Source organism: Magallana gigas, chromosome 7, assembly GCF_963853765.1.
Source record: "Magallana gigas chromosome 7, xbMagGiga1.1, whole genome shotgun sequence".
In the NCBI taxonomy this organism is placed as follows: Eukaryota; Metazoa; Mollusca; class Bivalvia; order Ostreida; family Ostreidae; genus Magallana; species Magallana gigas.
Window position 1 is genome coordinate 23,725,042 of NC_088859.1, and position 26,694 is coordinate 23,751,735.

General features: G+C 33.5%; 1 protein-coding gene across 1 annotated transcript in view; it reads right to left on the reverse strand.

Annotated features, from left to right (window-relative positions):
* The window catches only part of LOC105325916 (protein bicaudal C homolog 1-A), a 294,873-nt gene that overhangs the window by 246,439 nt on the left and 21,740 nt on the right, over positions 1 to 26,694 (reverse strand). The window contains exons 2-3 of the mRNA XM_034458287.2: positions 12,820 to 12,863; positions 11,982 to 12,051 (exon numbers count right to left, since the gene is read on the reverse strand). Coding sequence (XP_034314178.2) covers positions 11,982 to 12,051; positions 12,820 to 12,863 — 114 coding nt within the window. The remainder of the gene's footprint in view (positions 1 to 11,981; positions 12,052 to 12,819; positions 12,864 to 26,694) is intronic.

Genomic DNA, 26,694 nt, shown 5'->3' on the forward strand with positions numbered 1-26,694 from the left:
ATAAAGGCTCACAATCCTCCATTTCAGAGTTTAATTTTTCCTCTCTGGTGAATAAGATACCGTATAACGGATAATTTTTACTGCTGTGATTTTTTACGAATTTGTCATAAAATAGGGTGATTTGAATTTTTACGCGTAATTTTTTTACGAATTGGACTTGTCCGTAAAAATTAAAATCATCTGTGGTAAAAGAGGGGAAATTTCACCGTGACTTTGTTACAGTTAACACACATACAAATTAGAAAATCGTTTTTCTGTTAACGATTCCTTATATTTAAGATTGTGTTTATACATTTTACTTTATTTCATATGCGATATACACTTTACTTATTCCTATTTATCTGGGTATCATCATTGATGTACACCATGTGCTTGTCTCAGTTCGATTAACTCAAACTCGAAATATTCAAGACTGAATAGAAAGATCTGAACTGTTGTCACCACGTGACCAAAAACGCTCAAATATGCCTACATGTATAGCCGTCAGGGACTGAGCTGAAGGTCATGAACATTACTCTCATACGTACGATGTAGAAAATTTACGTGCGGTGTTTTTTTACTTCTGTGAAAATTTACGCGTTTAATTTTTACAGATTTATAAAACTCGTAAAAATTAGTGAAAATTAGCAGCACGTAAAAATTACCCGTTATACGGTATTCAATGGCGGTGGATCAACACGTGACTAGCCTACCTCAAGATCAGCATCAAATTTTGGGTCATTTCTTGGCACAAAGTCCATCGAAGACAAATTAATCAATAAATTAACCACTCCTAAGTTATGTACAACAGGATTTAATTCATCAAAATTATTTTCATCTTTGCTATCACTGTGAAAAAAGTTCAAAACTTTCCTCTCGTCGCTTCATTCGTTTGCCATTTTGGCTACAATTCAAAACATTTCTCGGAAGTTTACCGCTCTATAGTCTTTAGTTTAAATTCTGAAAAACTCTAGAAACCTTCCGAAAACATCAATTGACCAATCATATTTCATTCCTAACAACAGCCATTGTGTTTTTGTACAAAGCGAGGCTTTGGGAAATCTTAGATAACTCACCACAGAAAAACGACAATAGTCCCGCATAGCAGTGGCGGCCATCCGGACCTGAAATTTCAGCATGACAATTGACACGCAAAATATAGCAGCCTAAGGGTTAACTGTGAAATATTTTGTAATACGTTAGAAAAGCAATTATGTTCTTTAAAATGTTTTATATCTATTACACGGCAATTGTTTACTCTTTCGTTACGTAATTAGGGATTTTTAGGAATAAGAAGTCCGAAACTATGATCCTCAATATCTCGAAATGGAGGAAAATTCTGAAAAGCAATATTAAGCAGGGGATGCCTAAAAAATGTCCTTAACAATCTACAGCCTTAAATTGTTTATTATCTGGACCCTAAAATGAGTCATAGGATCGGTTCTCAAAACTATCTTTCCCAGATATCCCAAGAACGGTAATCAGTTTCTGAACACTTATTACTGATACACAAAAATACCTTTTAACTGAAATAAAGAAAAAGGAGCTGATCCCCCAAAAAAGTGACATCAGAGGGGTATATTGTATTTCATCCATAACGCGTAGATCAAGCCTCCATTTCCAGATATGTTTCATCGACGAAGATCAAGGGCAATGTCATTCCCTCTTCTTAAAATCGGACGGAAGACCTCCTTGTTGCTCACAACAAGATTGTGTCTAGTTTTTATTTTTTTATTCCTTCCACATTTTGTGCAGGCGATTTCTCAAATATGACTCTTTCGATTTCCTTCAAATTTTCAGAGATAATGCTTTGTAGTCTGAAGTTTGTACCACCAAAACAATTTTCCAAAATTCACTTCCAATCGGAGGTTATCGTCATTAAACGATTTTTAAAAGTAAATTTTGTCTGCGAAGTTTCTAAAAAACCAGTAAAGATATAGGGCTGAAATTTTCCGAGATGATAGACATAGCATTTTTCTTGTTCAGCATGGTCAGATAAATGTCCGCCATTACTTCCGGTCGTCACCAGAAGCAAATTTTTAAAAAAAATTCAACTTTTTTGTTTTAAAATATTTTAAAATATTTTTTTAATATTTTTAAGCCCTTTGGGCTTTATTGGATTTGATCACGCCCCGACCAAAATTATCACCTCATAATACTCAAAGAATGATTCCTTATTCCTTATAAACGGCTTATAAATGGAAACAAGTTTTGGAAATATGGCATTCCTTATTATTATCACGTACGAAGTTTTTAAGCATGGAAATTATATATAAAATATATAAATACACCTTCAAAACCAAAAAAGAAAAGATACGTCTGCAAGTACCTAAATTCTTGGGAAAAGGAAGCAGAATTCAAAGGTTGGCTAACAAAAAGTGTGAAAGGCGAAGATCATGCTTTCTGCAGACTGTATATAAAAAATATAAAGATTGACCATGGTAGAAAAAATGATCTTATGAAGCATGTTTCATCAGCAGCTCATCAAAGCAGCAAAAAATCACAGAATGTCACAATGCCAATACAAAATTTCTTGACAACTTCAAGTGATGAAGGTAAGACATATCATAATTTAAAGAACTGCAAATTGCACTTGTTTGAAATTGGTAAAATATGTACTGAAATTAATGAAAACGTAAATTTTAATGAATGTAACGTGCATAATGTCATAAGGGAGAATGCAGTTAAATGATTTTGTAATATTTTAACATGCAAAAAACTACATATTTATTGTTTATATTTTCAAGTACATTAAGTTGATCTGACAAATTAATTTCCATTTCAGGAGTGGTAAAAGCAGAATTTTTATTTTCAAATTTTATTGCGGAGCCAACATCCCATTTGCTGTTGCAGACCATTTCACCAAACAAAGAGCTTCCATGGACAATCAGACACTATGTAGTCTTCTATGTGCTAAAATAAACTGTAAATAGGAATGCCATCAAGTGAAAACTTCTAAGAACACTCTAAAACTAACTAAATCAGCAGCTTACAATTACAATAAAGAACATTAAAGTGTATCATTTGTTATTTCTTAGTTATCAGTATGAACTAAAAGAACGCGCAATGACTTTCTACTATCAAAAAAGGTCGTCGAGTGTTTTCTCCCCCCAAAAATATTTGGAATGTTGACAGGTATGTTGTCTGATAGACTAAGTATAATATTTTACCAAACATTTTTATATTTACCTTATTGCTAAATTTTATTTGATCAATTAAGTTTTACTTTGAAAGCTACTTGTAAATACAAGGTACATGTATAGCGTCCATCAGCTCAACATGTGGTTTCATATTCAAATAGAACTATCCCATGTAATCACTATGAATGAGAAAACAAAATACCACACAGAAAATATTTAATTTGTATTCTTTTCCATTTATTAATTAAGTACTGTATTTTTCGGAAATTAGGTCGATACTTTTTTTCCTGACACGTGAACCTTGGGAGAAGGAACACACCCTTGTATGTACATACGACACAAGAATACCATTATTTCATCTAACTTGAAATTAATTGGATTTAACTCATCAAAGTTAAATCGGTCTATCAAAGCTAAATATTTTCGCCATAATAATAACCCTCCATCCCTTGGCTGGTCAAGCTTGAAAATGTCATGTCACAGACTCCCTGCAGATCATCCCATCAGTCGCCACTTTGAATTTGAAAGGGTAAGACATGCATTCCTTTTTATCAGACTAATGCGCAATTAATATTTTTAAACATTTTATAAGCTTATTCCAGTATTATTCGGAGCTCAATGTGTTTATATTTGTTTTAGGTGTCATTACGTAAGCTACATGTAATTTAATTGTTTTTACTGCAAATTTCATAGTTTGTACTTATATCTGATTCCATATACTCATACTCCTACCTCTGAGCGATGCCTTAACCAGGGTTCGACATTAACCTTAGTCCGTTAGTCACAGACTAATCGATTTTGAGTCGGACTAACAAAATTTCTATCTAATCAGTCCGGTTGGACTAATAAAAAAATCTGCTTAAAAAATTGTGTAAATTATCGATGTTGCAAAGCCACTGCAACTGTCGACAACTTCCTGGAAAACGCTGACTTTATTTTTACAGTAAATTGATATATGATACATTTTGGTGATTATAGAGTTACCGAGTGAAAAACAACAGAGGTATGCAGAATGTTATGGGTGATTAGATAATTTTTATGCCCTAAGGGGATGTCTGAGAAAATAGGTAACGAGCACACATGTTCACCATGTTCACAACAACCCTGGTTTCGATAGAGACGCTTAGGTGTTTAAAAAAAAATAAACTGAAAGGTGAAAGGAAATTTCTTGTTGTTTAATTTAAATGAATTGTGTTTAAATCATTTGTCTTAAATTGCTTATTATTTATACCTGATTTTTAAAGAACTTAAATAACAAAAAGAACATGGTAACTCAACGCCCTGATCTATTGCACAGATCTATTTTTAACAACTGTAATGGCGGCTTCTACCATGTACAAGGAGATAGTGAATACGCAGCTTCTTGCTATGTACTGAATAGTACAATATAACTAAGCCAGTGATTAACCTGTAAGAAAAAAACATCAAAAAGTTCCTTGTGATGTATGATACCCACCCCTTCTTACAAATTCTAATAAAAAACAGTGTTTTATATTAGACAAAATACGGTAATGCATTTCATTTATTTTTGACGGACTAATAAAATTGCCTGGGGACTAGTTAAAGTTAACAGACACTAGTCCGGCAGGACTAATACATAAGTGTCGACCCCTGTTAACAAAAGTCAAAACATGGCAAGATGGTGGCTCTGAAGTCCCTGACCAGATAAGACAAACCACTGACGCCCATGTCCAGTCCACAGGCGGTGAGACTGTGGGGACACAATCTGCACCAAGCGATGGCGGGAAAATTCTGGTGCACACAAGCGACACCCAACTAAGACAGTTAGCCGAGGCCATATCGGCTGACTTAGACAGAGGCGCCACCCCATCAAGTTCCACGGAGCCTGATCTTACCTTCGATAAAAAATTCAGGTAATGGAATTTTAGATTTCTCTCAGGCTCTGGGAAAATTGGCTATCAATCAGGCCAAGTGGTCAGCTACAGGTCTGAGTAAGGCTATAATGTGCCCAACAAAATAAAAAATTCAGATATCAAATGAGCAGTATGTCAACTTAGCTAAGTTGCGGCCAAATGCTTCTCATCCCGACGATGAAACCCAATTTCTGTTGGTACGGGATGGCAGCCTTGCTATGGCCGGCAAACCAAAGGCCAAACTTGTCAATCCAAACCTGGACAGATTCATTTATCATATATTCATCAATTTATGCTGCAGCACACCCTGAATGCACCACTGCGTTATTCAAATAAATTCATACTGTCCGTTTAGTGAGCTAACAGGTCACCAGGCCCTGGGTGGCATGACTATGACGTCAGTTTTGCTTAAAAAAGGAGCAAAACCCCAATATGTCTTTTGCAATGGTCGACCAAGAGTTATGGTTGTTGTACATGCAAGCCCCACTACTTTCCCCTAGAAACAATATCGAGCAAATAGGCAAGTGTTGTGGGGGGGGGGGGGGGGGGTGTCTGTCAAAGAAGGCCTTGCCCCTATAAACACCAATGTTTCCGTTGCTCACTCAACCACCCCTCCACCAAATGTCACCTTTTAAAGCCTCCCACAAATGATTTTGCTTCAAGGTCAAACACGCAACAGTCATCGAGCAGAGTCTTCTCACCATCAGCCACCAACACCCCAAAACCAATCCAGTCATTTAGACGTCCATAAAATAGCATCTACTCCCATTAATGTATCACAGATCATGTAATACATGGGTTCTCGCAGGAGCTTTCTTTATCTTATGACGGTCCAAGACGTGCAACAGATTGTCGTAATCTCAAGTCATTATTGGGTTTTAAAAATGTACCAATAGAACTAATAACTAAAGAAGTTTAGTGAGACATTTCTGCAAGCAGGGTTTCGCCAGAACAGATCATGCACAGACTAAATTGCCACCCTTCGAATCATCATAGAGCAGTCTATTGAGTGGCAGTATCCACTATATTCAACATTTGTGGACTTTGAAAAAGCTTTTGCCAGTGTGAATAGGTCAACCATCTGGACGCTAATGGAACATTATGGAATACCACCGAAGTTCATTAGCATCATTAGAAACCTGTACGACGATGCCACATGTCACATAATCCACAATGGAAAACAAACACATCCATTCAAAGTAGAAACAGGAGTAAGGCAGGGCTGCATTCTTTCACCAACAATATTTTTAATTGTTATTGATTGGATCATGAAGAAAACAACACAAGGCAACAAGACTGGAATCCAATGGACCTTCACCAAACACCTCGAGGACCTGGATTTTGCAGATGACATTGACCTGCTATCCCACAAACAACAACATGCACAGGAGAAATTGTCACGCCTCGCAGCAGAAGCAGAAAAGACTGGCCTAAAAATAAACATTAAAAAGACAGAGGTGATGAGAATGAACAACAAACAGAATACACCAATCCAGTTAAATGGAGAGAACATCAGAGAAACAGACAAATTTACCTATCTTGGGAGCATTGTCAGCAAGGACGGGGGCGCTGACAACGACGTTAAAAGTCGTACCAACTAGGCAAGACATGCATTCAACACCCTACATCAAATTTGGAATTCAAATTCATTCTCCATCAACACCAAAATAAGAATCTTTAATACAAACGTAAAATCAGTCCTGTTGTATGGCTCGGAGAACTGGAAGGTAACAAAAACGATCAATAACAAACTCCAGTGTTTTGTCAACAAATGTCTCTGCCATATTCTTAACATCAGATGGCCAGACACTGTATCAAACACAAGCCTATGGGAAAAGACCAAACAAGATCCCATCCACATTGAAATAAAAAGGAGGAAATGTGGATGGATAGGCCACATTCTACGTAAATCCCCAGAAAACATCACAAGACAGGCACTGGATTGGAACCCACAGGGAAAGAGGAAGGTGGGGAGACCTAGGCAAACCTGGAGAAGATCTGTAGAGTCAGAGGCAAAAGAGGCAGGCTTCACCTGGGCCCAGTTAAAGAAAGTTGCCCAAAACAGAGTCCACTGGCGAGGAGGGGTTGCTGCCCTATGCTTCCCAAGGAGCAAACAGGAATAAGTGAAGTGAGACATTTCTAGTGAAAAATCAAAATTTCAGCGTCAATCGTAGAATTATAAGCAAGATACAGAACAAACAATTTTGCTTGGTCTGAGTCAATTTTTTGTTCACACGAGTTAATTACATTCAACTTAAGATTTTTAAACTTGGTATTTCCTATTCAGAATGAACAAAAGAATGGCCTCAAGTCTGTGAGCAAAGCTCTGTATCTTGCTTATAATTCAAAACTTGACACAGCTGAATATGGTTAGTTAAGAGAAAATTGTAAACAATTAAAACAGAGGAAACATGCACTAAAACAAAGAAAGAGCACAATTTATTTTTTATAATATCTATATAGCTATATACATGTATTTCTAGCAGCAAAAACAATCTCTGTTTAGACTGAAAATGCAGAGCATCTTAACAAAACATGTTGCACTATACCCCCAGGGGTCATGATTTTCACAACTTTGAATCTACACTAACTGAGGATGCTTCCACACAACTTTCAGCTTTCCTGGCCGATTAGTTTCTGAGAAGAAGATTTTTAAAGATGTACTCTATATATTCCTATGTTAAACTGTGACCCCCATTGTGGCCCCATCCTACCCCCGGGGGTCATGATTTTCACAACTTTGAATCTACACTACCTGAGGATGCTTTCATACAAGTTTCAGTTTTTCTGGCTGATTAGTTTCTGACAAGAAGATTTTTAAAAATTTACTCTGTATATTCTTATGTAAAACTTCGACCCCCCATTGTAGCCCCACCCTACCCCCGGGGGTCATGATTTTCACAACATTGAATCTACACTACCAGAGGATGCTTCCACACAACTTTCAGCTTTCCTGGCTGATTAGTTTCTAAGAAGTAGATTTTTAAAGATGTACTCTATATATTCCTATGTTAAACTTCGACCCCCCCCCCCCATTGTGGCCCCATCCTACCCCCGGGGGTCATGATTTTCACAACTTTGAATCTACACTACTTGAGGATGCTTTCACACAAGTTTCAGCTTTCCTGGTTTTATGGTTCATGAGAAGATTTTTGAAAATTTCTCGAAAATTTTCATAAATTCCTAATTATCTCCCTTTGCAAAAGGGCGTGGTCCATAATTTTCACAACTTAGAATCCCCTTAGGCTAAGGATGCTTTGTGCCAAGTTTGGTTGAAATTGGACCAGTGGTTCTTGAGAAGATGTTGAAAATGGGAAAAGTTTACAGACAGACGGACAGACAAAGAGAAATGTGATCAGAATAGCTCACTTGAGCTTTCAGCTCAGGTGAGCTAAAAAGTAGAAATTGGCGAACGGATTTATTTTTACCTATTAATTCTGCATGAATCGCAAATGAAGACAATCGTGTCAGATAAGTCGGTCTTAAAAATCAAAATGGCGACCGTGACAAATCCTTTTATTGTCAAAGTTCTTGGAATCTTATTGTAAAAAAAATATTTTTAACGTCAGGTGCCTGTTTTGTTATTGGCATACAAATGTTCACTTTGTTTCTTAATTCAGCAGTTTCAGAGTTTTCGGGGTTTTCATAAAACTTTTATTACAGCTACCGTCCGACTTGTGGATTTTCCCTTGGATCACAAAATTGAATAAATCTCATGATTAAAATTATCTACTTTGATATGGTTGTTTGATTTTCCCGGTTAGTAGTAATTTTTAAAAATTTTCCTTGGGGTCTTATTTTACATAATATACCATTGTGTCAATTTTCTATAATTATGAAGGGCGGGATTGAGTAAAATTTAGACTAGGTATCAGACAATTGCAAAAAAGCCGAATTAACATAGATTGTAACAACTAATTCAAACTCATAAATTTTGGAAGCATATTCGAGGAAATCCAGGACAATTACAAATTCAAACTTTCAAGACCCCGTCTTTCAGTACTCTCAGTACTTTGATTTTTAATTGATTTTGAGGGTGCTGATTGATGATGCGACTCCCCACTGTTCTTATTTATTTATTTTGTTGATTTTGAGGGTGCTCACTGATTGATGACTTGACCCCATATATCTTTTGGTGGCTCTACCCTACTTGCGCTAAGTATTTTTGTTTTTGTACTTCGGATGTTTACTGGTTTTATTAGGTTAGCTCTACTTGTGGCGCAGTCTTTGTAGTGCCTGCATAGTCTCTTGGCGAACATTTCAGCTTACCAGAAGTGCTCACATGGACTTTTAAGGTTTATATAAAATGTTTCAGTATAAATGAATAGGGTATAATTTTTTACAGGTGAACAGCTGGTCCCGAGGTTCACCTTGTATTCTGTATTCATTCTAATATCAAGCAGCAGTGGCCATTATCACCAATAAATTCATAAAACTCACATATAGTATTTTGCTGTTTAATTTTTTATTTCTTGACAACTATGTAGGCAATGTTTTGTCTTTGATAATTGTAAAAAAACAAAGCATTTGATTTATTCTACACTCAAGACCAGCGATTCCCACAAACGCAGCCATGAAATAATTCACAAAAATTCTGTCATATTACATTCCACATGGTTTTGTTTTCTTTTTTACTACGCAGGGTTTATACACGGACACTTGGTTTATATGATGGATATGGAAAAAAAAAAGATTTTCTTTTGATTTGGATTGTAAAGAAATACCTCGTACATTTTATAACTTACGACGTCATTTCAAAAATTATTTACAGGACAACCATCAAAAATAATTCAAACGGATGAAAAAAATCAAACTTCACAATAAACTGCTACAATGGATAAAAACAGTGGACTTTGTATTTTACTGTAATTTTTTCAATTTTGAGCCTATGATAAGCTAAGCCAAGGGATAATCTGAGGCTCGCTCATCAGAGAAAAAAATACTGTCCTATGCCCCCCAGAAAATAAAGTATAATCTTAAAAATTTAACCCCCATTGTGGCCCCACCCTAACCCTGGGGGTCATGATTTGAATAAGCTTGATTCTACACTACATAATGATGCTTCCACACAAGCTATAGCTTTTCTAGTCAATTAGTTTTTAAAAAGAAGAGTTTAGAAGATTTTTTCTAAAATTATTACTTTGTAAAAATTTGCCCCCCCCCCTTTCATTGTGGCCCCACCCTACATCTTGGGGATCATGATTTAAAAAAACTTGAACCTACACTAGGATGCTTCACAAGTTACAGCTTGTCTGGCCAATTGTTTTTTTAAAGCTTTTTCTATATATATTCATATGTAAAAATTCAACCCCCATTGTGGCCCCACCCTAACCCTGGGGATCATGAATCTACATTACCTGAGGATGCTTCCATACAAGTTACAGCTTTTCTGGCTAATTGGTTTTTGTGAAGAAGATATTTTTTAAAAATGCCAACAAATTTTCAATAATTTTAAATCATCCCCTTTAAAAGGGAAGGTCCTTTATTTGAACACACTTGAAAGCTAAGTCTGATATGTGCCAAGTTTGGTTGAAATTGGCCCAATGAAAAAAGATGAAAATCTAAAAGATTATGATAACAACAACACCACCATCAGACAACAGACAAATTTTGATTAGAAAAGCTTACTTGAGCCTTCGGCTCAGGTGGCCTAAAAAGGACACATTCTTTTCATACAGCTTTCAGAATATTGGGGTGTAAATAGCATATTTCTCGACCAATTATGTGAGCTTGCTTTTCAAAGAATTAAAAAACCACGTGACATCACTAATATAAATAACACCCCCATGTTTAAAACACTTATATTTTTCTTGGCGCAAATGCGGGTACCTTGCAGGTGATTTTACAAACGTAAAATCTAGGCGAAGTCTGGATATAATGCGTGGTTCACATGTTATTTCACTCTGTTTATGAATTAAATTCTTTAGACATGAAGCATCTTACCTGGAAGTTATGTACACTTTAAGCTTTATCAACAGCAGCTAGAGCACAAATCTTGTAAACTTGAATATTAAGAACATGAGTTAAAGTTCAGATAGACTTGTTTTTTGTTTTTTATTTTTTATCATTACTTAAGACATCTAGACCAGGAAAGTCTTTTTCTATTACTTTTGAAAGATTCAAGGATGAAAAAAATTTGTGTTGTGCATACTTTATGGAAGTAGATCAAACGAACAAGCAAAAATCGTAAATGTAACCAACTCCTCATCTCTTTCAAGACCTTTGATAAAATTTCCATAAGTACTGTAGCTGGGTGGATTAAATGTATGATGGAAAGTGCAGGTATAGACATTAGTACGTTTAAGGCACATTCAATTTGCAGAGCATCCCCCTCTGCAGCTCTGAGAATTAGTGTCTCATTATCAAACATTTTGAACACTGGAAACTGGTCCTTATCAAAGAATTTCGGGAGATTTTATTTCAGAGACATTGAAAATAATATTAATTCTGTAACTCTTTAATGAATGGTGTATTAAATTAAGCTTGATGTTTTTTCTTTCCCAATACACATTTTGGTTCAATTTCTTCTCAATTCTTTAAACATGCTATTAATACTCTGATATGCCGAAGGCTATATGAAAAGAATGGGCCCCTCATCCAAGCATACCCTGGATGTGATGGATGAGGGACACTCTTGGAGTACAGCCAGAGGCTGAGGAGTATCAAATTTTTCACCCATGTGAGAATGATATGGATTAGTACATATGAATTTATATTCCCCGCCTCTTTTGATACTTGTGCATTGACAATAAATTTGCTTTAAATTATGAGTGTTTTAAGCAGGGTGGTGGTTATTTTACTAGTGATGTCACATGGGTTTTGAATTCTTTGAATAGCGAGCCCGCACATAATTGGTCGAGAAATATGCTATTGATATCCATCGATCAGCCTCCGGCTGTACTCCAAGAATGTCCCTCATCCACCACATCCAGGGTATGCTTGGATAAGGATACCAATTTCTGCCTCATTGTTTTGTTCAATATCATACCTTTTTTTGACTTTGCACCAATTTTTAACTTTGAAGGCCAAGTGATTTGTGTCTTGCTTTCACCCATAACCTGTCAAGAAAAGGAATAATTTTTTTTATATCTTTTACAGTTAGTTATAGCTGATAACTTTTCTCTAACAAATTGACCATCAATTTAACTAAGGAAGGTCTTCTCGTTATCACACATACTTCATATATTAAGAAATTCATTAAATTTTTACACCGTCAAACAGATCTAATAACCAAATGATTGAATGAGTTTAATCAAATTTGACTGCCTTGTTTTCTCATTAAGATCAGGTCAATGTCACTACCTTTTTTTTTTCTCAACTTATAGGATGATAAATGAAGTTATCTGCAGTTATGAAGTTTCTATTCTTCAATGAAATGATAAAATATCAGAATGTCTATCAGCTTACACTACTAAACTGAAATAAATATTCAAACTAAAATCTATATTGCTTAGCCTGCATTTCCTTTAATTTTCCTAAATTTTGAAAATATTTTGGTATTTTTTCTTTGCTTCCAATAATAAAATATTTCTGACTTTTACATGTAAAAAATGTCAAAAAGAAAGAAAAAATTGAAATTTTAATTCCTTTCATTTTGATTTAATGAACATTTGATGAAACTTTTGAGTTCTGACAATTCAAAAACCAGATTAGACTCCTTCCTTTATATATTAGGATGTTTGCATATTAATATCACTATTTGTAGCATTGTAAACTTGAGATTGTTTTTTTATATTTTTTTATATTTCTTTCCTGAAATTTGAACCCTTTCCAAGCCCCAGTATTGGTCCTGGTGTACGATAAGAAAGATAGGAAAAAATAGTCACCCTTTGGAAAAACACCTCTGCATTCTCATCACTTTCAGCTGATCCTAAAAGTAAATGTTATGATCCATTTTAGTAACATTCTTACTGTAAAGTCTTGTATATGGCATGCACCTGTGTATAATACAAACCCTTAAAAGTGAAAAAAATCGAGATTCTTTAAAAGTCAATGATGTGCAGGCATTAATAATGTATTTAAAGCGCTCAAAAGTAATCATGCTTGCATGAAAATTTTTGCATCTTCATCAAAAGGAATGAATTGATAAATGGTCCAATTCTTTCATTACTGTTGAATAAAAATTGTAAAGAACATTTGTAAGTTGAGTATTGATCTTATCAAGTCGTCCAAATTATCGATCCAATTTTCATACTGTGGTTTCATTAATATTCAAGGGTATCAATTTTCATGGATAAAGTGAAATTCACAGTTTCAAGGATACATAAATTCGTAGCCAATGACTATCAAATACAAATCGTTAGAAGCAATTGCATTTCAATGAACATTTAACTTCATAGATAAAACTTAACGAAATCCAGGAAAATTGGTATTCAACGAATATTGATGAAACCACAGTAATAAATAAGGTAAATCAAATCATAAATATTGCTTTAATCTTCCTGCACTCAAAAAACCTGTTCATTTTTAACAATGCATTCCCACTCACCTGAGCAACAATAGGCATGATAAAATGAGCTTAATGGAGTCAAAATTAAAAAAAATACAGTCAAAACTGCCAAAGCGGCCACCCCTACTAAGCAGTCACCTTTCGTATGCGGTCATTTTATTTCCTCCCAATGAAAAATCCTATATAATTGCTCCCTAAAGAACAGCCACCTGTCTAATGCGGTCAGTGGTCATCGTATTTTGATCCGAAACTGTACAGTCGACATGCATTAGGCAGCCAATTTGGCCGGTCACATGATTTACACCAAGGGATTTTAAACATGGCTTTCCCGAAAGTGACGGACGACCAAATCAAAAACCGTTAAACACATGTTGAACAAATGTCTATCATCCATATCAAGTTTTGTATCTTGATCTCTTACAGTTTTTTGAGATCTCACGGGTACAAAGTTCTTGAATAAGAAATCTACCTGAGAAGTTTGAGATGTCTCATCGGAAGTAGAATTTTTTCGTTTATTTAACCACGAGTATATGACCATTTGTATTTCTATTGCTAAAATGTTTCTATCATGTTAGATAATAAAAAAATTTAAAAAACCAAAATTGGGTGTACTTCCTGTGTCGACCAGAAGTTACACCAAATAAAACAAAACAGTGTAAACACATATAAATACATAGGTCTATCATCCCACAAAGTTTAGTTGTTCAAGTCGTCACCGTTTTTGAAATCTCCTCAAAATGAGGTTTTTTGTCTGGGGACAGGAAACGGACAAACAGAAGTGCTCAATGTAAATTGTATTAAATATTTCTTGTATACTTGCCTTTTGTACATTTTTGTTTATCGAGCTAACTACAAATATCAAAGGAAAACAGTTAAACTGATGAACAGCTCGATTTGTTTAAACTCTTCCTATGTGGACCAGAAGTGACGGCAGACAAAATGAAACCAATTAAACACATCTTCAATCAAATGTCTTTCATCCATGAAAGTTTCGTGCTTTGATCACTTATAGTTCTTGAGATTTCGTGGGTACAAAATGTCATTTAAAAAAGCTACCTGAGATAATTGAGATATCTCACCGGAAGTAGAATTTTATTCTTGATTAAACATCGCAAAGATAACCTATGTATAGATTTATACTTATATATTTATTCGATGGAAAAGAAATTTAATTTAAGTGCTTCCAGTGACGACCGGAAGTTACAACGAACAAAACAAAATAGTTTAAACACATCTACAAATATAGGCTTATCATCCCACAATTTTCAAGTGTTTGCCAATTCTGAGATCTCCAGGGAAAAAGGTTTTTTGACGCGGGACAGAAAACGGATGACCGGAAATAAATTTTGACAAAATGAAAAAACGCCTCAAGATATTATAACTCTCTATCAGTCCTGAAAAGTTCAAGAAAATCTATCCAGCCATCTCTGAGAAATCTTGTGGACAAAAAAAAGGAAAATAATAAGAAACACTACAATCACTATAAGGTCTTACGTTGGAAACGGAAGACCTTAATAACATTACAATTACTATAAGGTCTTCCTTTGGAAACGGAAGACCTTAATAATAAAAAGAAACATTACAATCACTATAAGGTCTTTCGTTGGAAACGGAAGACCTTAATAAATAGTAAAATATCATATTATACAATATTATACAAATATTGACTGGGGTTGAGGGCAATATTGATTATACTAGCCCCCGAGTGACGAAATATTGCCCGACACGAAGCGTTAGCCTGCCCCTGCCTCTTCAACTCCATTGTCATCCCTTTATTTGTTGTCAAGAAATAAATACAGTTTTAAATCCTCTAAATATACCTCATAATCAAATATTGAAACGAGTATGCTCAATGACTAGATAATTCGGGAAATTAATATGAGCTGATAGTATTAATTAAATGAAATCGGAAGTCCTACCTTTGAGAAATTTGTTTGACTCTCGGAATAATGGACCCTTGATAATGTCAACGTCTGGTCGAATAGATTGCAAAAATCTCTGTATACCCTGACGATATGATAACAGAGTGGTTTTTTTGTACATCTCCCCTTTGTTATTTCGAAGTTCAACATAAAATCTCCCAAGCAGACGATCCAGTTCTTCACACGATAGGCCTTCGAATTCTGCACTGATTTGCTTAGAAAGTAAATATTCCCGAAAAACGTTTACAGCTATCCTTGTTAATTTTTTGGTATTCTCGGCCTCAGAGTTGTTTACTATTTCTTTCAAATCTTCCTCACTGAAACTCGCAAACCTGCGAGCTTTCGTATTCGACACCATATTTGACTGAAGCGAAAGTGAAAACGAGACAGCTCGTGCGAGTCAATATTCGCTTTCAGCAGTCATTATAAAAAAATAATGACTTCGTATTGACCAATCAGATTACCGGATTTCACAAAAGTATATAATATTTTCCACTAACAACTCTTTACTAATAAAATGATTAAATTTAAAAAACATCCCCCGGACCTACTGCAATATTTTCTTCCATTCAAATTTGGTTTCAATTTTACTACGCAATGTTATCTTCCTACTAGTCTAGTGATACATAGAACCATGTGACGATGTGTTTATAAAAACGGAACGGTAAAACTTTTAATTGATTAAAGACAATGTACCATTTTTTAATAACTGTTATTATTATGTATTTTATTGTTAACAGATGAGTGAAAATGATGATTATTAAAGATGAACAGTGAATTCAACAATGTAATTTTCAATCACACAGCCAACTCAAGAAGATTAAAACCAAGATTTTTAATGCTATTTTTAACAATTTTCTGCCCTCGAACCTACGACAAGTCGAACAAGACGATAAGTCGGGTGCTCTGCTTCAGAGAAAAAAAATACCGACTAATCGTCGGAAAAATACGGTATTTGAAATAGAGGGAATGTTCTCTAGATATTATTCCTAGCTGGTCAATATTTTTCGGACGAGCTAATATTACAGTTATTGACTATTTGTCTATATAGAGTTTTATAGTGAGAATAAACTACTGAATATAACAATGTATCATAATATACAATACTATACATAACAATATCATAATACAATATCATATCATAAAATATCAAAAAATTGATACACTCTACTGTATCATAATTTTTTACAATATAACATAGGATATTATATTGTATCACATTAAACAATAGTGTATCATATAATACAATACTTTATCATAGGAATCATGTTCTATCATTTTACAACAAACACATCTATCTATCAAGCAGGTTTGAATGAGGTAGGTGATTTTTTTAGCATTCTTGATAATGGAGACAGGCCTGACTCGATTCTCTTTAATTGGAGCCGATATTTGGCCCCATTCCCAATGTGAAAAAGGCATCTTTTTTCCAAAATTGAGTGGTTTTTTTCCCAATTTGAGATTGCCTAAAATTAATAATGTAATTTAAGAGAAAATTATTCTAATTCTTAATATATATCATGTATGTTCAGCAGTCATAAAAGCTCTGTGAAGCTTCTTGGGCCACAATAGGGGAATCAAATTTCACAAAGGAATATATTGAGAAAATCTTTAAAATCTTCTTCTCAAAAACTATTAGGCCAGGGAATCTCAAATTAAAATGAAAGCATCTTCGGGTAGTGTAGATTCAAGTTTGTTCAAATCATGGTCCCCGGGGACCGTGGGCTTAAGACAGAGACAGTGTAATTTTAAAAAACGATGTTTATTACTTTTAATCCTGATATTACAGATAGTGTAATAGTTTATAGCGTTAATAGTTTATAATTCTGCAATAAATGGTCAAATTATTATAGAAATGTTTAACAGAACGGTAGTAATTGGGTAAAAGGGTTTGACTAATACCCCAAATACACAGAAGTACAGAGACTGATTTTATAAATATTGTCATTGAGCTAACACAATCAAGAAACATTTATCTGTAAAAGGTATAAATACAAAAATAGTTCAAATTTTACATTAATATACAAAAAAGATAACTTATTTAAAATTCTAAAACACTGTTTCATTTTTTTTTCTTTGTCATTTGGCATATAGTAATTACAAAAAAAACTTTTGGGAAATTTTATATCTTCTTTTTAAACTTGTATTACACATTGTGGATAAACTTTTTTCCTCCTCATTATTATACACATATGTTCCCAGTTTTGAAAAAATTATATTTCTAAAATAATTAGAAAAAAAATCCTATCAATATACCCTAGGTTTTTTTTCAAGGGACTGTACATTAAGCAAGGGAAAAAATTCCCAATTTCTATCAAAATGTTGCATTTTTCCCAATCCATTAGCCCTGGCCTCAGTACCAAACATAGGTAATCATAGATTACTAAGCTCACCGAGACGGAGCATCACCATTATGAGACATCACCTTCATAAGACCACCTTTATCATTTTATATGAAAATCATACTTTATGATCTTGGATATTCATGGATTCTGTTTTGACAAAATATCGTACATCATCTGATAAAAATTTTTTATGTTAATCATATGTTCATATGTTAATCAATACAATGATATAAAATTAACTATTGTATCATGTCATATTTATAATATATATCATATAAAACAATAAAATACCGTAATAAACAATAATGAGATATGATATTGTAATGTATGATATGACATTGTATTGTGTTATACCTTATTGTATTTGATCACATAATACAATATCATAAAATATAATACAATATAGTATTATATTACAATATCATATTACATAATACATCATAACATTGAAACATATTATATTGTATAATATAGTATGATATTGTATTGAATGACACTGAAACATATTTGATACATTATATGATATTATATCATATAATACAATATAATTTGATTCCAACATTGTATCTTATCAAATGCTACAATATTATGTGATAAAGCAAAATATTATAAAATACATTATTATATTATACATATTGTATCATATGACACAATAATATATATTACAATATCATATAATACAATTTCATGTGATAAGATAATATATCATATAAACCAATATCATATCATACAATATCGTATGATACAATATTATATAATATTACAATATCATATAATACAATTTCATCTGATATAATTCTATATTACTGAAACCAATATCATATTATACAATATTGTATGATATTATATTATAGAATATACAATATTGTATCATAGGATACAATATAATATTTTGCAATATCTTATGTAATTGTATCATGTGATAAAATAATAAATTAAAAATACAATATAATATTATACAATATTGTATCATAATATACAATACTATACATAACAGTATCATGATACAATATCATATCATAAAATATCCAAAAAATTGATACAATATCATATCGTATTGTATAACTTTTTATAATATAACATATGACATCCTATTGTATCATATCAAACAATATTGTTTCATATCATACAATACTATATCATAAGAATCATGTTATATCATTTATCAACAAACACATCTATCTATCGAGCTGGTTTGAGTGAGGTAGGAGATTTCTTTAGCATCCTTGATAATGGAGATCAGGCTCTGCATATAAAGCAACCTCTGCATTTAATTTAAAATAAAGTTAAATCAACTATGCAAGCTATCATCTATAAAACATGTGACCTGTTCCAAAAAAACTAAACCTCATCCAGCATCCGAAACCTATGGCTCAGATTCAGCATTCAAGCCCATCAGGTGCATTGGTATCATAACACGCATCTCCATGCAAGTTTGGTGATGTTCAGACCAGTAATAACTAAGACATCATCATCAGAGGGCACTAGCAATTAAAACCTTAACCTACTCAAGCATCCGCAACCTATGGCTCAGATTCAACACCCATGCCTGTCAGGTGCATCTGTATCATAAGACACAACATCCATTCAAGTTTGGTGAAGTTAGGACCTGTAATAACTAAGATTTATTTTTTAGCATCCTTGATAATGGAGATCAAGCTCTGCATCTGAAGCTACCTCTGCGATTCATTCATATTACAGTTAAATCAACTATGCAAGTTTGATATAGTACTATCATCTATTAAACATGTGACCTGTTCCTAAAAACTTAACTTTATCCAGCATCCGAAACCAGACTCAGCATTCAAGCCTGTCAAGTAAAAGAAGTGTCAGATGGTTTCAATCTGGATTTCGACACTTTACGCGAAAAATTACATGAACAGAATAAGGAACTCAGATCTTTGAAAGAAACTATTAAAGAGTGCGAAGAAATTTCAGTAGACGCCTTAAAACTGGCGAACCAAAACCTCCAATATTCCCAGAAAAATAACATAAAGTTCATGGGTTGGAAAGAAAAAAAAGACGAAAATCTTAGGATGGATCTATGTACCATTCTGAAAGAAAAGGCCGGTGTAGCTCTGGACCCCAACGATGTGCTGGAGATACACAGATTGCCTCAAGGGAATCGCGGGGAATAAGACCGGTGATTGCAAAATTTAAGTCCACAGAAGTTAAGGTCAAAGTCATCAAAAACCGATCAAAAGAAGAAATCAAAAAATGTTTCACCATGTACGACCACATAACCCCAATGAACGCAAAACTAATTCACGATTTGAACAAGAACCCACAAATTCAATCCGCATGGTTGTACAATGGAAAAGTTTTCGCTCTTGATAAAGACAATAAAAGGCACAGATTTGACATATTTGACAATGTGAACATGAAGGTGAAGCATTAAATATCAGCGATGTGCCAGCGGAGCCTTGTGTGAAGACATTTCGATCGGGATCGATTTTGGGTGACCGGGATCGGAATGCACATAAAATCTTGTAACTTTCGTTTTTGCGTGTGTAACTTTCGCTTTTGTGTGTGGAAGTGTGTGAAATGGCGATGTGTGAGTTTGGGTGAAAGAATAATTTTTGAAAAGGTACTTAGGATATGTTGTTGTTTACATAAGTTATCTTATTACTTTTTATTTCTTTTTGATGTAACAATAAATGGCTGATTTGATAAAAATAGCATCAGTGAATTGTCAAGGTTTACATACATCTTCTAAAAGGCAAGACGTACTAAATTTTTACAAGAAACAAGGGTATTCAATATTATGCTTACAGGATACACACTTTACATCTGAAATTGAACCATTTATTGAAACGCAGTGGGGATATAAATGTATATTCAATTCATTTCGGTCGAACTCAAGAGGTGTCTGTCTTCTTTTTAACAATAATTTTGAATTTAAAATACACAATGAAATTAAAGATAATGAAGGAAATCTTTTAGCGATTGATATAACCATCGAGGAGAATCGTGTTACTATTATTAACATATATGGTCCAAATTATGACAGTCCATGTTTTTACGAAGAAGTCCGTGATATTTTTTTGAACCTAGATAATGACTATTTTATACTTTGTGGAGATTTTAACCTTGCTTTAAATCCTGTGTTGGATACAGAAAACTATATCAATGTTAATAACCCAAAAGCAAGGGACAAGGTTCTTGAACTGATGAAGGATTTACAATTAGTTGATTACTATAGGATTCTAAATCCAAGCCAAAAAATATTTACTTGGAGAAAAAGAAATCCTCTAAAACAAGGCCGACTTGATTATATACTAATATCTGAAAGCCTGTCAAACATGGTAGAAACAATTTCTATTAAACCTGGTTATAGATCAGATCACTCTGCAGTACTTTTAGAGTTAAAATTTAATAAATTTGTAAGAGGCCGTGGGTTATGGAAGTTTAATAACAGTCTTCTGACAGATAAAACTTACATTGAAAAGGTTAAACAAACTATTCATAAAGTCCAAGATCAATATCTACATGATGATGATATAAATCACAGTATTTTTCTGGAAGTTTTACTTATGGAAATCCGTAGTATTACAATTTCATATTCTTCATTTAAGAAGAAAGAAAGAGATAAAATTGAAATTACCTTACTGAAAGATATTGAGAATATTGAGTCACAGTCTGATATTGATTTTGAGCTTTTGCATGAAAAAAAAGTCTGAACTTGAAAAAGTTCGAAAAGAAAAGTTACAAGGTCATATTATAAGATCCCGGGCTAAGTGGGTAGAAGAAGGAGAGAAACCAAGCAAATATTTCTGCTCACTAGAGTCTCGAAACTTTCTAAATAAAACTATTAAAAAAGTTGAAACACACAACAATAACACTATATATGATCAAAGCAGTATCCTTCATCAGGTCAAAACTTTTTATGAATCTCTTTTTTCTTGGAAAGACTCGGATCTTCTAGATATTAATCTTGAAGATATAATAAAAACTGACATTCCAAGGTTAGATGCATCCACTTCAATATCCCTTGAAGGCGATATATCGGAAAGTGAGATTTATAATGTGTTGAAAAATATGAAAAATAACAAATCTCCAGGGAGTGATGGTTTTACTGTTGAATTTTTTAAGTTTTTCTGGAAGGATTTCAAACATTACATTGTGTCTGCGGTTAACCATATTTTTATTAAAAAAGAGCTCCCTATATCTCAAAGGCTAGGAATTATTACATGTCTACCAAAAGGGGACAAACCCAGACAATATCTGAAAAACTGGCGTCCAATTACCTTGTTGAATGTACTATACAAATTAATATCAGGATGTCTCAGTTATAGAATTAAATCCGTTTTAAATTATTTGATATCAGAAACTCAATCTGGTTTCATAAAAGGTCGTTACATAGGAGAAAATACCAGATTTGTTTATGATCTAATGTCTTTTACTGAAACAAAAAATTTACCTGGTTTACTTGTGCTTATAGATTTTGAGAAAGCTTTTGATTCCATATCTTGGAAGTTTATTTATAAAGTTTTAGAATATTTGGGTTTTAGGGAAAATATGATTACATGATTAAAATTTTAAATACACGGATCAAAGCATCAATCTTGCAGTGTGGTTTCCTTTCAGAACAGATTGATATATATAGAGGATGTAGACAGGGGGATCCTATTGCTCCATATTTATTTATTCTATGTGCAGAAATTTTAGCAATTCTAATAAAACAAAATACAAGTATCAAAGGTATTGTGGTTAATAGTAAGGAACAAAAGATTATCCAATATGCAGATGACACAACTTTAGTACTTGATGGTTCACCAAATTCACGTTTTGCTGCACTTGACACTGTAGATTTTTTTTCTACTTTCTCAGGACTAAATATCAACAGCTCGAAAACAAAAATTGTTTGGATTGGTGCTAAAAAAATTTCTAAGCAAGTATATCACCATACTAGATGGAAACTAGTGTGGGGATGTACAACATTTAGTTTATTGGGAATAGAATTTTCTGTAGATTTGGAAAAAATAGAAAACTTAAATTATGATATCCAAATACCAAAAATTAAAGCTATGATACAACAGTGGAACAGGAGAATACTCACTCCCATTGGTCGAGTCACTGTAGCCAAAACATTACTTTATCCAAAGCTTAATCATCTTTTTATATCTCTCCCAAACCCGGATAAAGAAACTTTATCTTTTTTAAGTAATCTTTTTTATGAATTTGTATGGAATTCAAAGATTGACAAAGTGAAGAGACAAATTATCACCCAAGATTATTTAAAAGGGGGATTTAAAATGCTAGAAATTAACAATTTTTTAAAGTCATTAAAATGCTCCTGGATTAGGAGACTTTTTAAAGATAAGAAACCATGGATGGACATCTTTTTTGAAATCCATGGCAATGAGGTTACAAAAAATATGCTTGATTTTGGTGACAAATATATGCATAATATTGTGAAACATAGTAATGTTTTCTGGAAAGATGTATTTCAGTCATACTTAACAATATTTCAAGCTTCGGATAACATAATATTTAAGCAAAAATTCTTTTCTATGCCAGTTTGGTATAATACAAATATATGTGTTGGTAATAAAACAATTTATGTCAAATTGTGGTATGAACATGGTGTAAAAATAGTTAGTGACTTTTTGAATAATGATGGAACTTTTTTATCACAACATGATTTTGAAAAGCAATTTAGCTTGACAAATATTTGTACCATGCAATTTAATAGTGTTATCAGTGCAATATCTAAGTTTTTCAAGACCATATCAGTTAATAGATCTGATGTGAGTAAAGATTTTTCACCATTTATTCCTTTTTATTTTGAATATACACTGTTGAATGAAAAATGTTCCAAAGTTTTGTATCAACTCATTAATAGTAAAGATATTGTTCCAAAGGCAATTCAAAAATGGAACACTGAACTATCACTTCACTTAGATATAAATGATTCTGTGAAAGATTTTTTTAAAGTTTGTTTTAAGACAACAACTGATACTTCAATACAGTGGCTACAATACAGAATTCTTCACAGAATTCTTCCAACAAACTATTATTTGAAAAAGATTAATGTTATTTCTTATGATGTATGTACTTTTTGTAAGGAAAATGTGGAAACAATTCAGCACGTATTTATGACATGTTCAGAAATACTTCCTATATGGAATAATCTTAGTATGTATATTTATAGAAAAACTTCAAATAGAATTGGCTTTAATGTTAAAAATGTACTATTTGGTGAACTTCCTTTCAGTGGTTACAACAAAGTAGTTAATTTTATAATTCTGTACTCCAAGCAATACATTTTTAATTGTTCAAAACAAGACAAAAAACCTGACATTGTTGGAATGTTACATCATCTGTCATTCAAATATAAAGTTGAAAAATATATAGCTATCAAATCATGTGAGATTACAAAATTTAATAAACTCTGGGTAAATTGGAAAAACATATTTGAGATATAATTTTAAACATGGTAAACAACTGTACTATTTATATTTGTATATGTGCGTGTATATATATATATATATATATATATATATATATATATGTATATGTGCGTGTATATATATATATATATATATATATATATATATATATATATATATATATATATCCTTTATGTTTGCTCTTGAAGAGAATGTAGTATGTAAGAGAGAGAAAGAGTGTGAAAGTGAGAATGCCAAAAAAAAATTCTTATATATATTACCTTCTTTATGAAATCATATATGATTGTGAAAATGAAAACAAAAAAATAAATTATAAAAAAAAAAAAAAACCTTAACCTCTTCCAGCATCCGAAACCTATTGCTCAGATTCAGCATTCAAGCTTGTCAGGTGCATCAGTATCATAAGACGCATCATCCATACAAGTTTGGTGAAGTTAGGACCAGTAGTAACTTAGATATTGCTATCAATGGGCACCCACAACAAAAACTTTAACCTGCTCCAAAAACCTTAACCTCCTCCAGCATCCGAAACCTATAGCTCAGATTCAGCACTCAAGCCTGTCTGGTGCATCAGTATCATAAGGCACACCATCCATGCAAGTTTGGTGATGTACGGACCAGCAGTAACTAAGATATTGCTATCAAAGGGCACCTGCAACAAAAACTTCAACCTGGTCCAACAACCTTAACCTCCTCCAGCATCTGAAATTTAGGACCCAGATTCAGCATCCAAGTCTTTCAAGTCCATAAGTAGGTCCAGATGCATCACCCATGCAAGTTTAGTGAAGAGAGGACAAGTAATAGCTTAGATACAGGACCTGCAACAAAAACTTTAACCAGGTCCGGACGCCGACGCCGACGCCGAGGGTATAGCATAAGCTCTCCTTCACTTCGTCTCGGTGAGCTAAAAATGGGTGTGAGAGGCCTGGGAGATCAGGCTCTGCATCTGAGGCTACCTCTGCGTTTCATTTATAATAAAGTTAAATCAACTATGCAAGCTATTATCTATAAAACATGTGACCTGTTCCAAAAAACTAAACTTCATCCAGCATCCAAAACCTATGGCTCACATTTAGCATTCAAAGCTGTCGGGTGCATCAGTATCATTAGACGCATCATCCATGCAAGTTTGGTGAAGTTAGGACCAGTAATAACTTAGATCCAAAACCTATAGCTCAGATTCAGCATTCAAGCCTGTCAGGTGCATCAGTAACATAAGACACACCATCCATGCAAATTTGGTGAAGTTAGGACAAGTAATAACTAAGATAGCGTCATCAAAGGGCACCTGTTTCAAAAACTTTAACCAGCTATTTTAACCTAACCTCATCCAGCATCCAAAACCTATAGTCAGATTCAGCATTCAAGCCTGTATGGTGCATCAGTATCATAAGATGCACCATCTGTGCAAGTTTGATAAAGTTAGGACCAGTAGCAACTAAGATATTGCTATCAAAGGGCACCTGCAACAAAAATTTTAACCTGCTCCAAAAACCTTAACCTCCTCCAGCAACTGAAACCTATGGCTCAGATTCAGCATTCAAGCCTGTCTGGAGCATCAGTATCATAAGACACACTATCCATGCAAGTTTGGTGAAGTTAAGACCAGTTGTATCTAAAATATAATCATCAGAGGGCACCTGCAACAAAAACTTTAACCAGCTCTAAACACCTTAACCTCCTCCAGCATCCAAAACCTATAGTCAGATTCAGCATTCAAGCTGTTTGGTGCATCAGTTTCATTAGACACACCATCCATGCAAGTTTGGTGAAGTTAGGACCAGCAGTTACTTAGATATTGCTATCAAAGGGCACCTGCAACAAAAACTAAAACCTGCTCCAAAAACCTTAATCCTCCAGCATCTGAAATTTAGGACCCAGATTCAGCATCCAATTATAACCATTACTGGTTATAAAGGTCTAGATGTTTTGTTTGGTGTTTGTTTCATTTCAGAATAAAATACCAGGTAATTCTTTTGTTATATAAAATAGTTTCCAAATGCGGAATAGTACATGTATTTATTTACTTGATTTCAATATTTTCAAAACACTATAACAAATACATTGTCTGTTTTAGTATTTTTTACAACCATGATATTATTGAATTGCTCCACTAAAATTACAATCAAATTGTGTAATTTTCATATATATAACCTTAAGAATCTGGGGGAATAAGCCGAGGCAAAAAACCACATACAGTACAGGCAACGCGGATCCTGTATTGGCCCGCGTTACCGTCACGGTATTTTTATCGTTCCTGCGTTACACCATCGAGGATCAAACATTTTTTTATCGCGGTATGGATTGCGACCGTGATGACACCGTGACGGTGTGATTTACTGTTATTCCTGCTGCTGCTTGTTGTTGTTACTTTACCTGTCCTGTACATTACAGGCAATGCGGGTCGCGTAAATCCATGTCAAATATGCGACTTCAGATTTAAGCATAACAGCTGCATTGTAAATAAATTGTGATCCATATTATTATAAAATTAATAAATTATATTTATGAAATAGAATTTCATGAAATCGGAAACTACATTCGAATTACAACATATTAACATGATTATTAC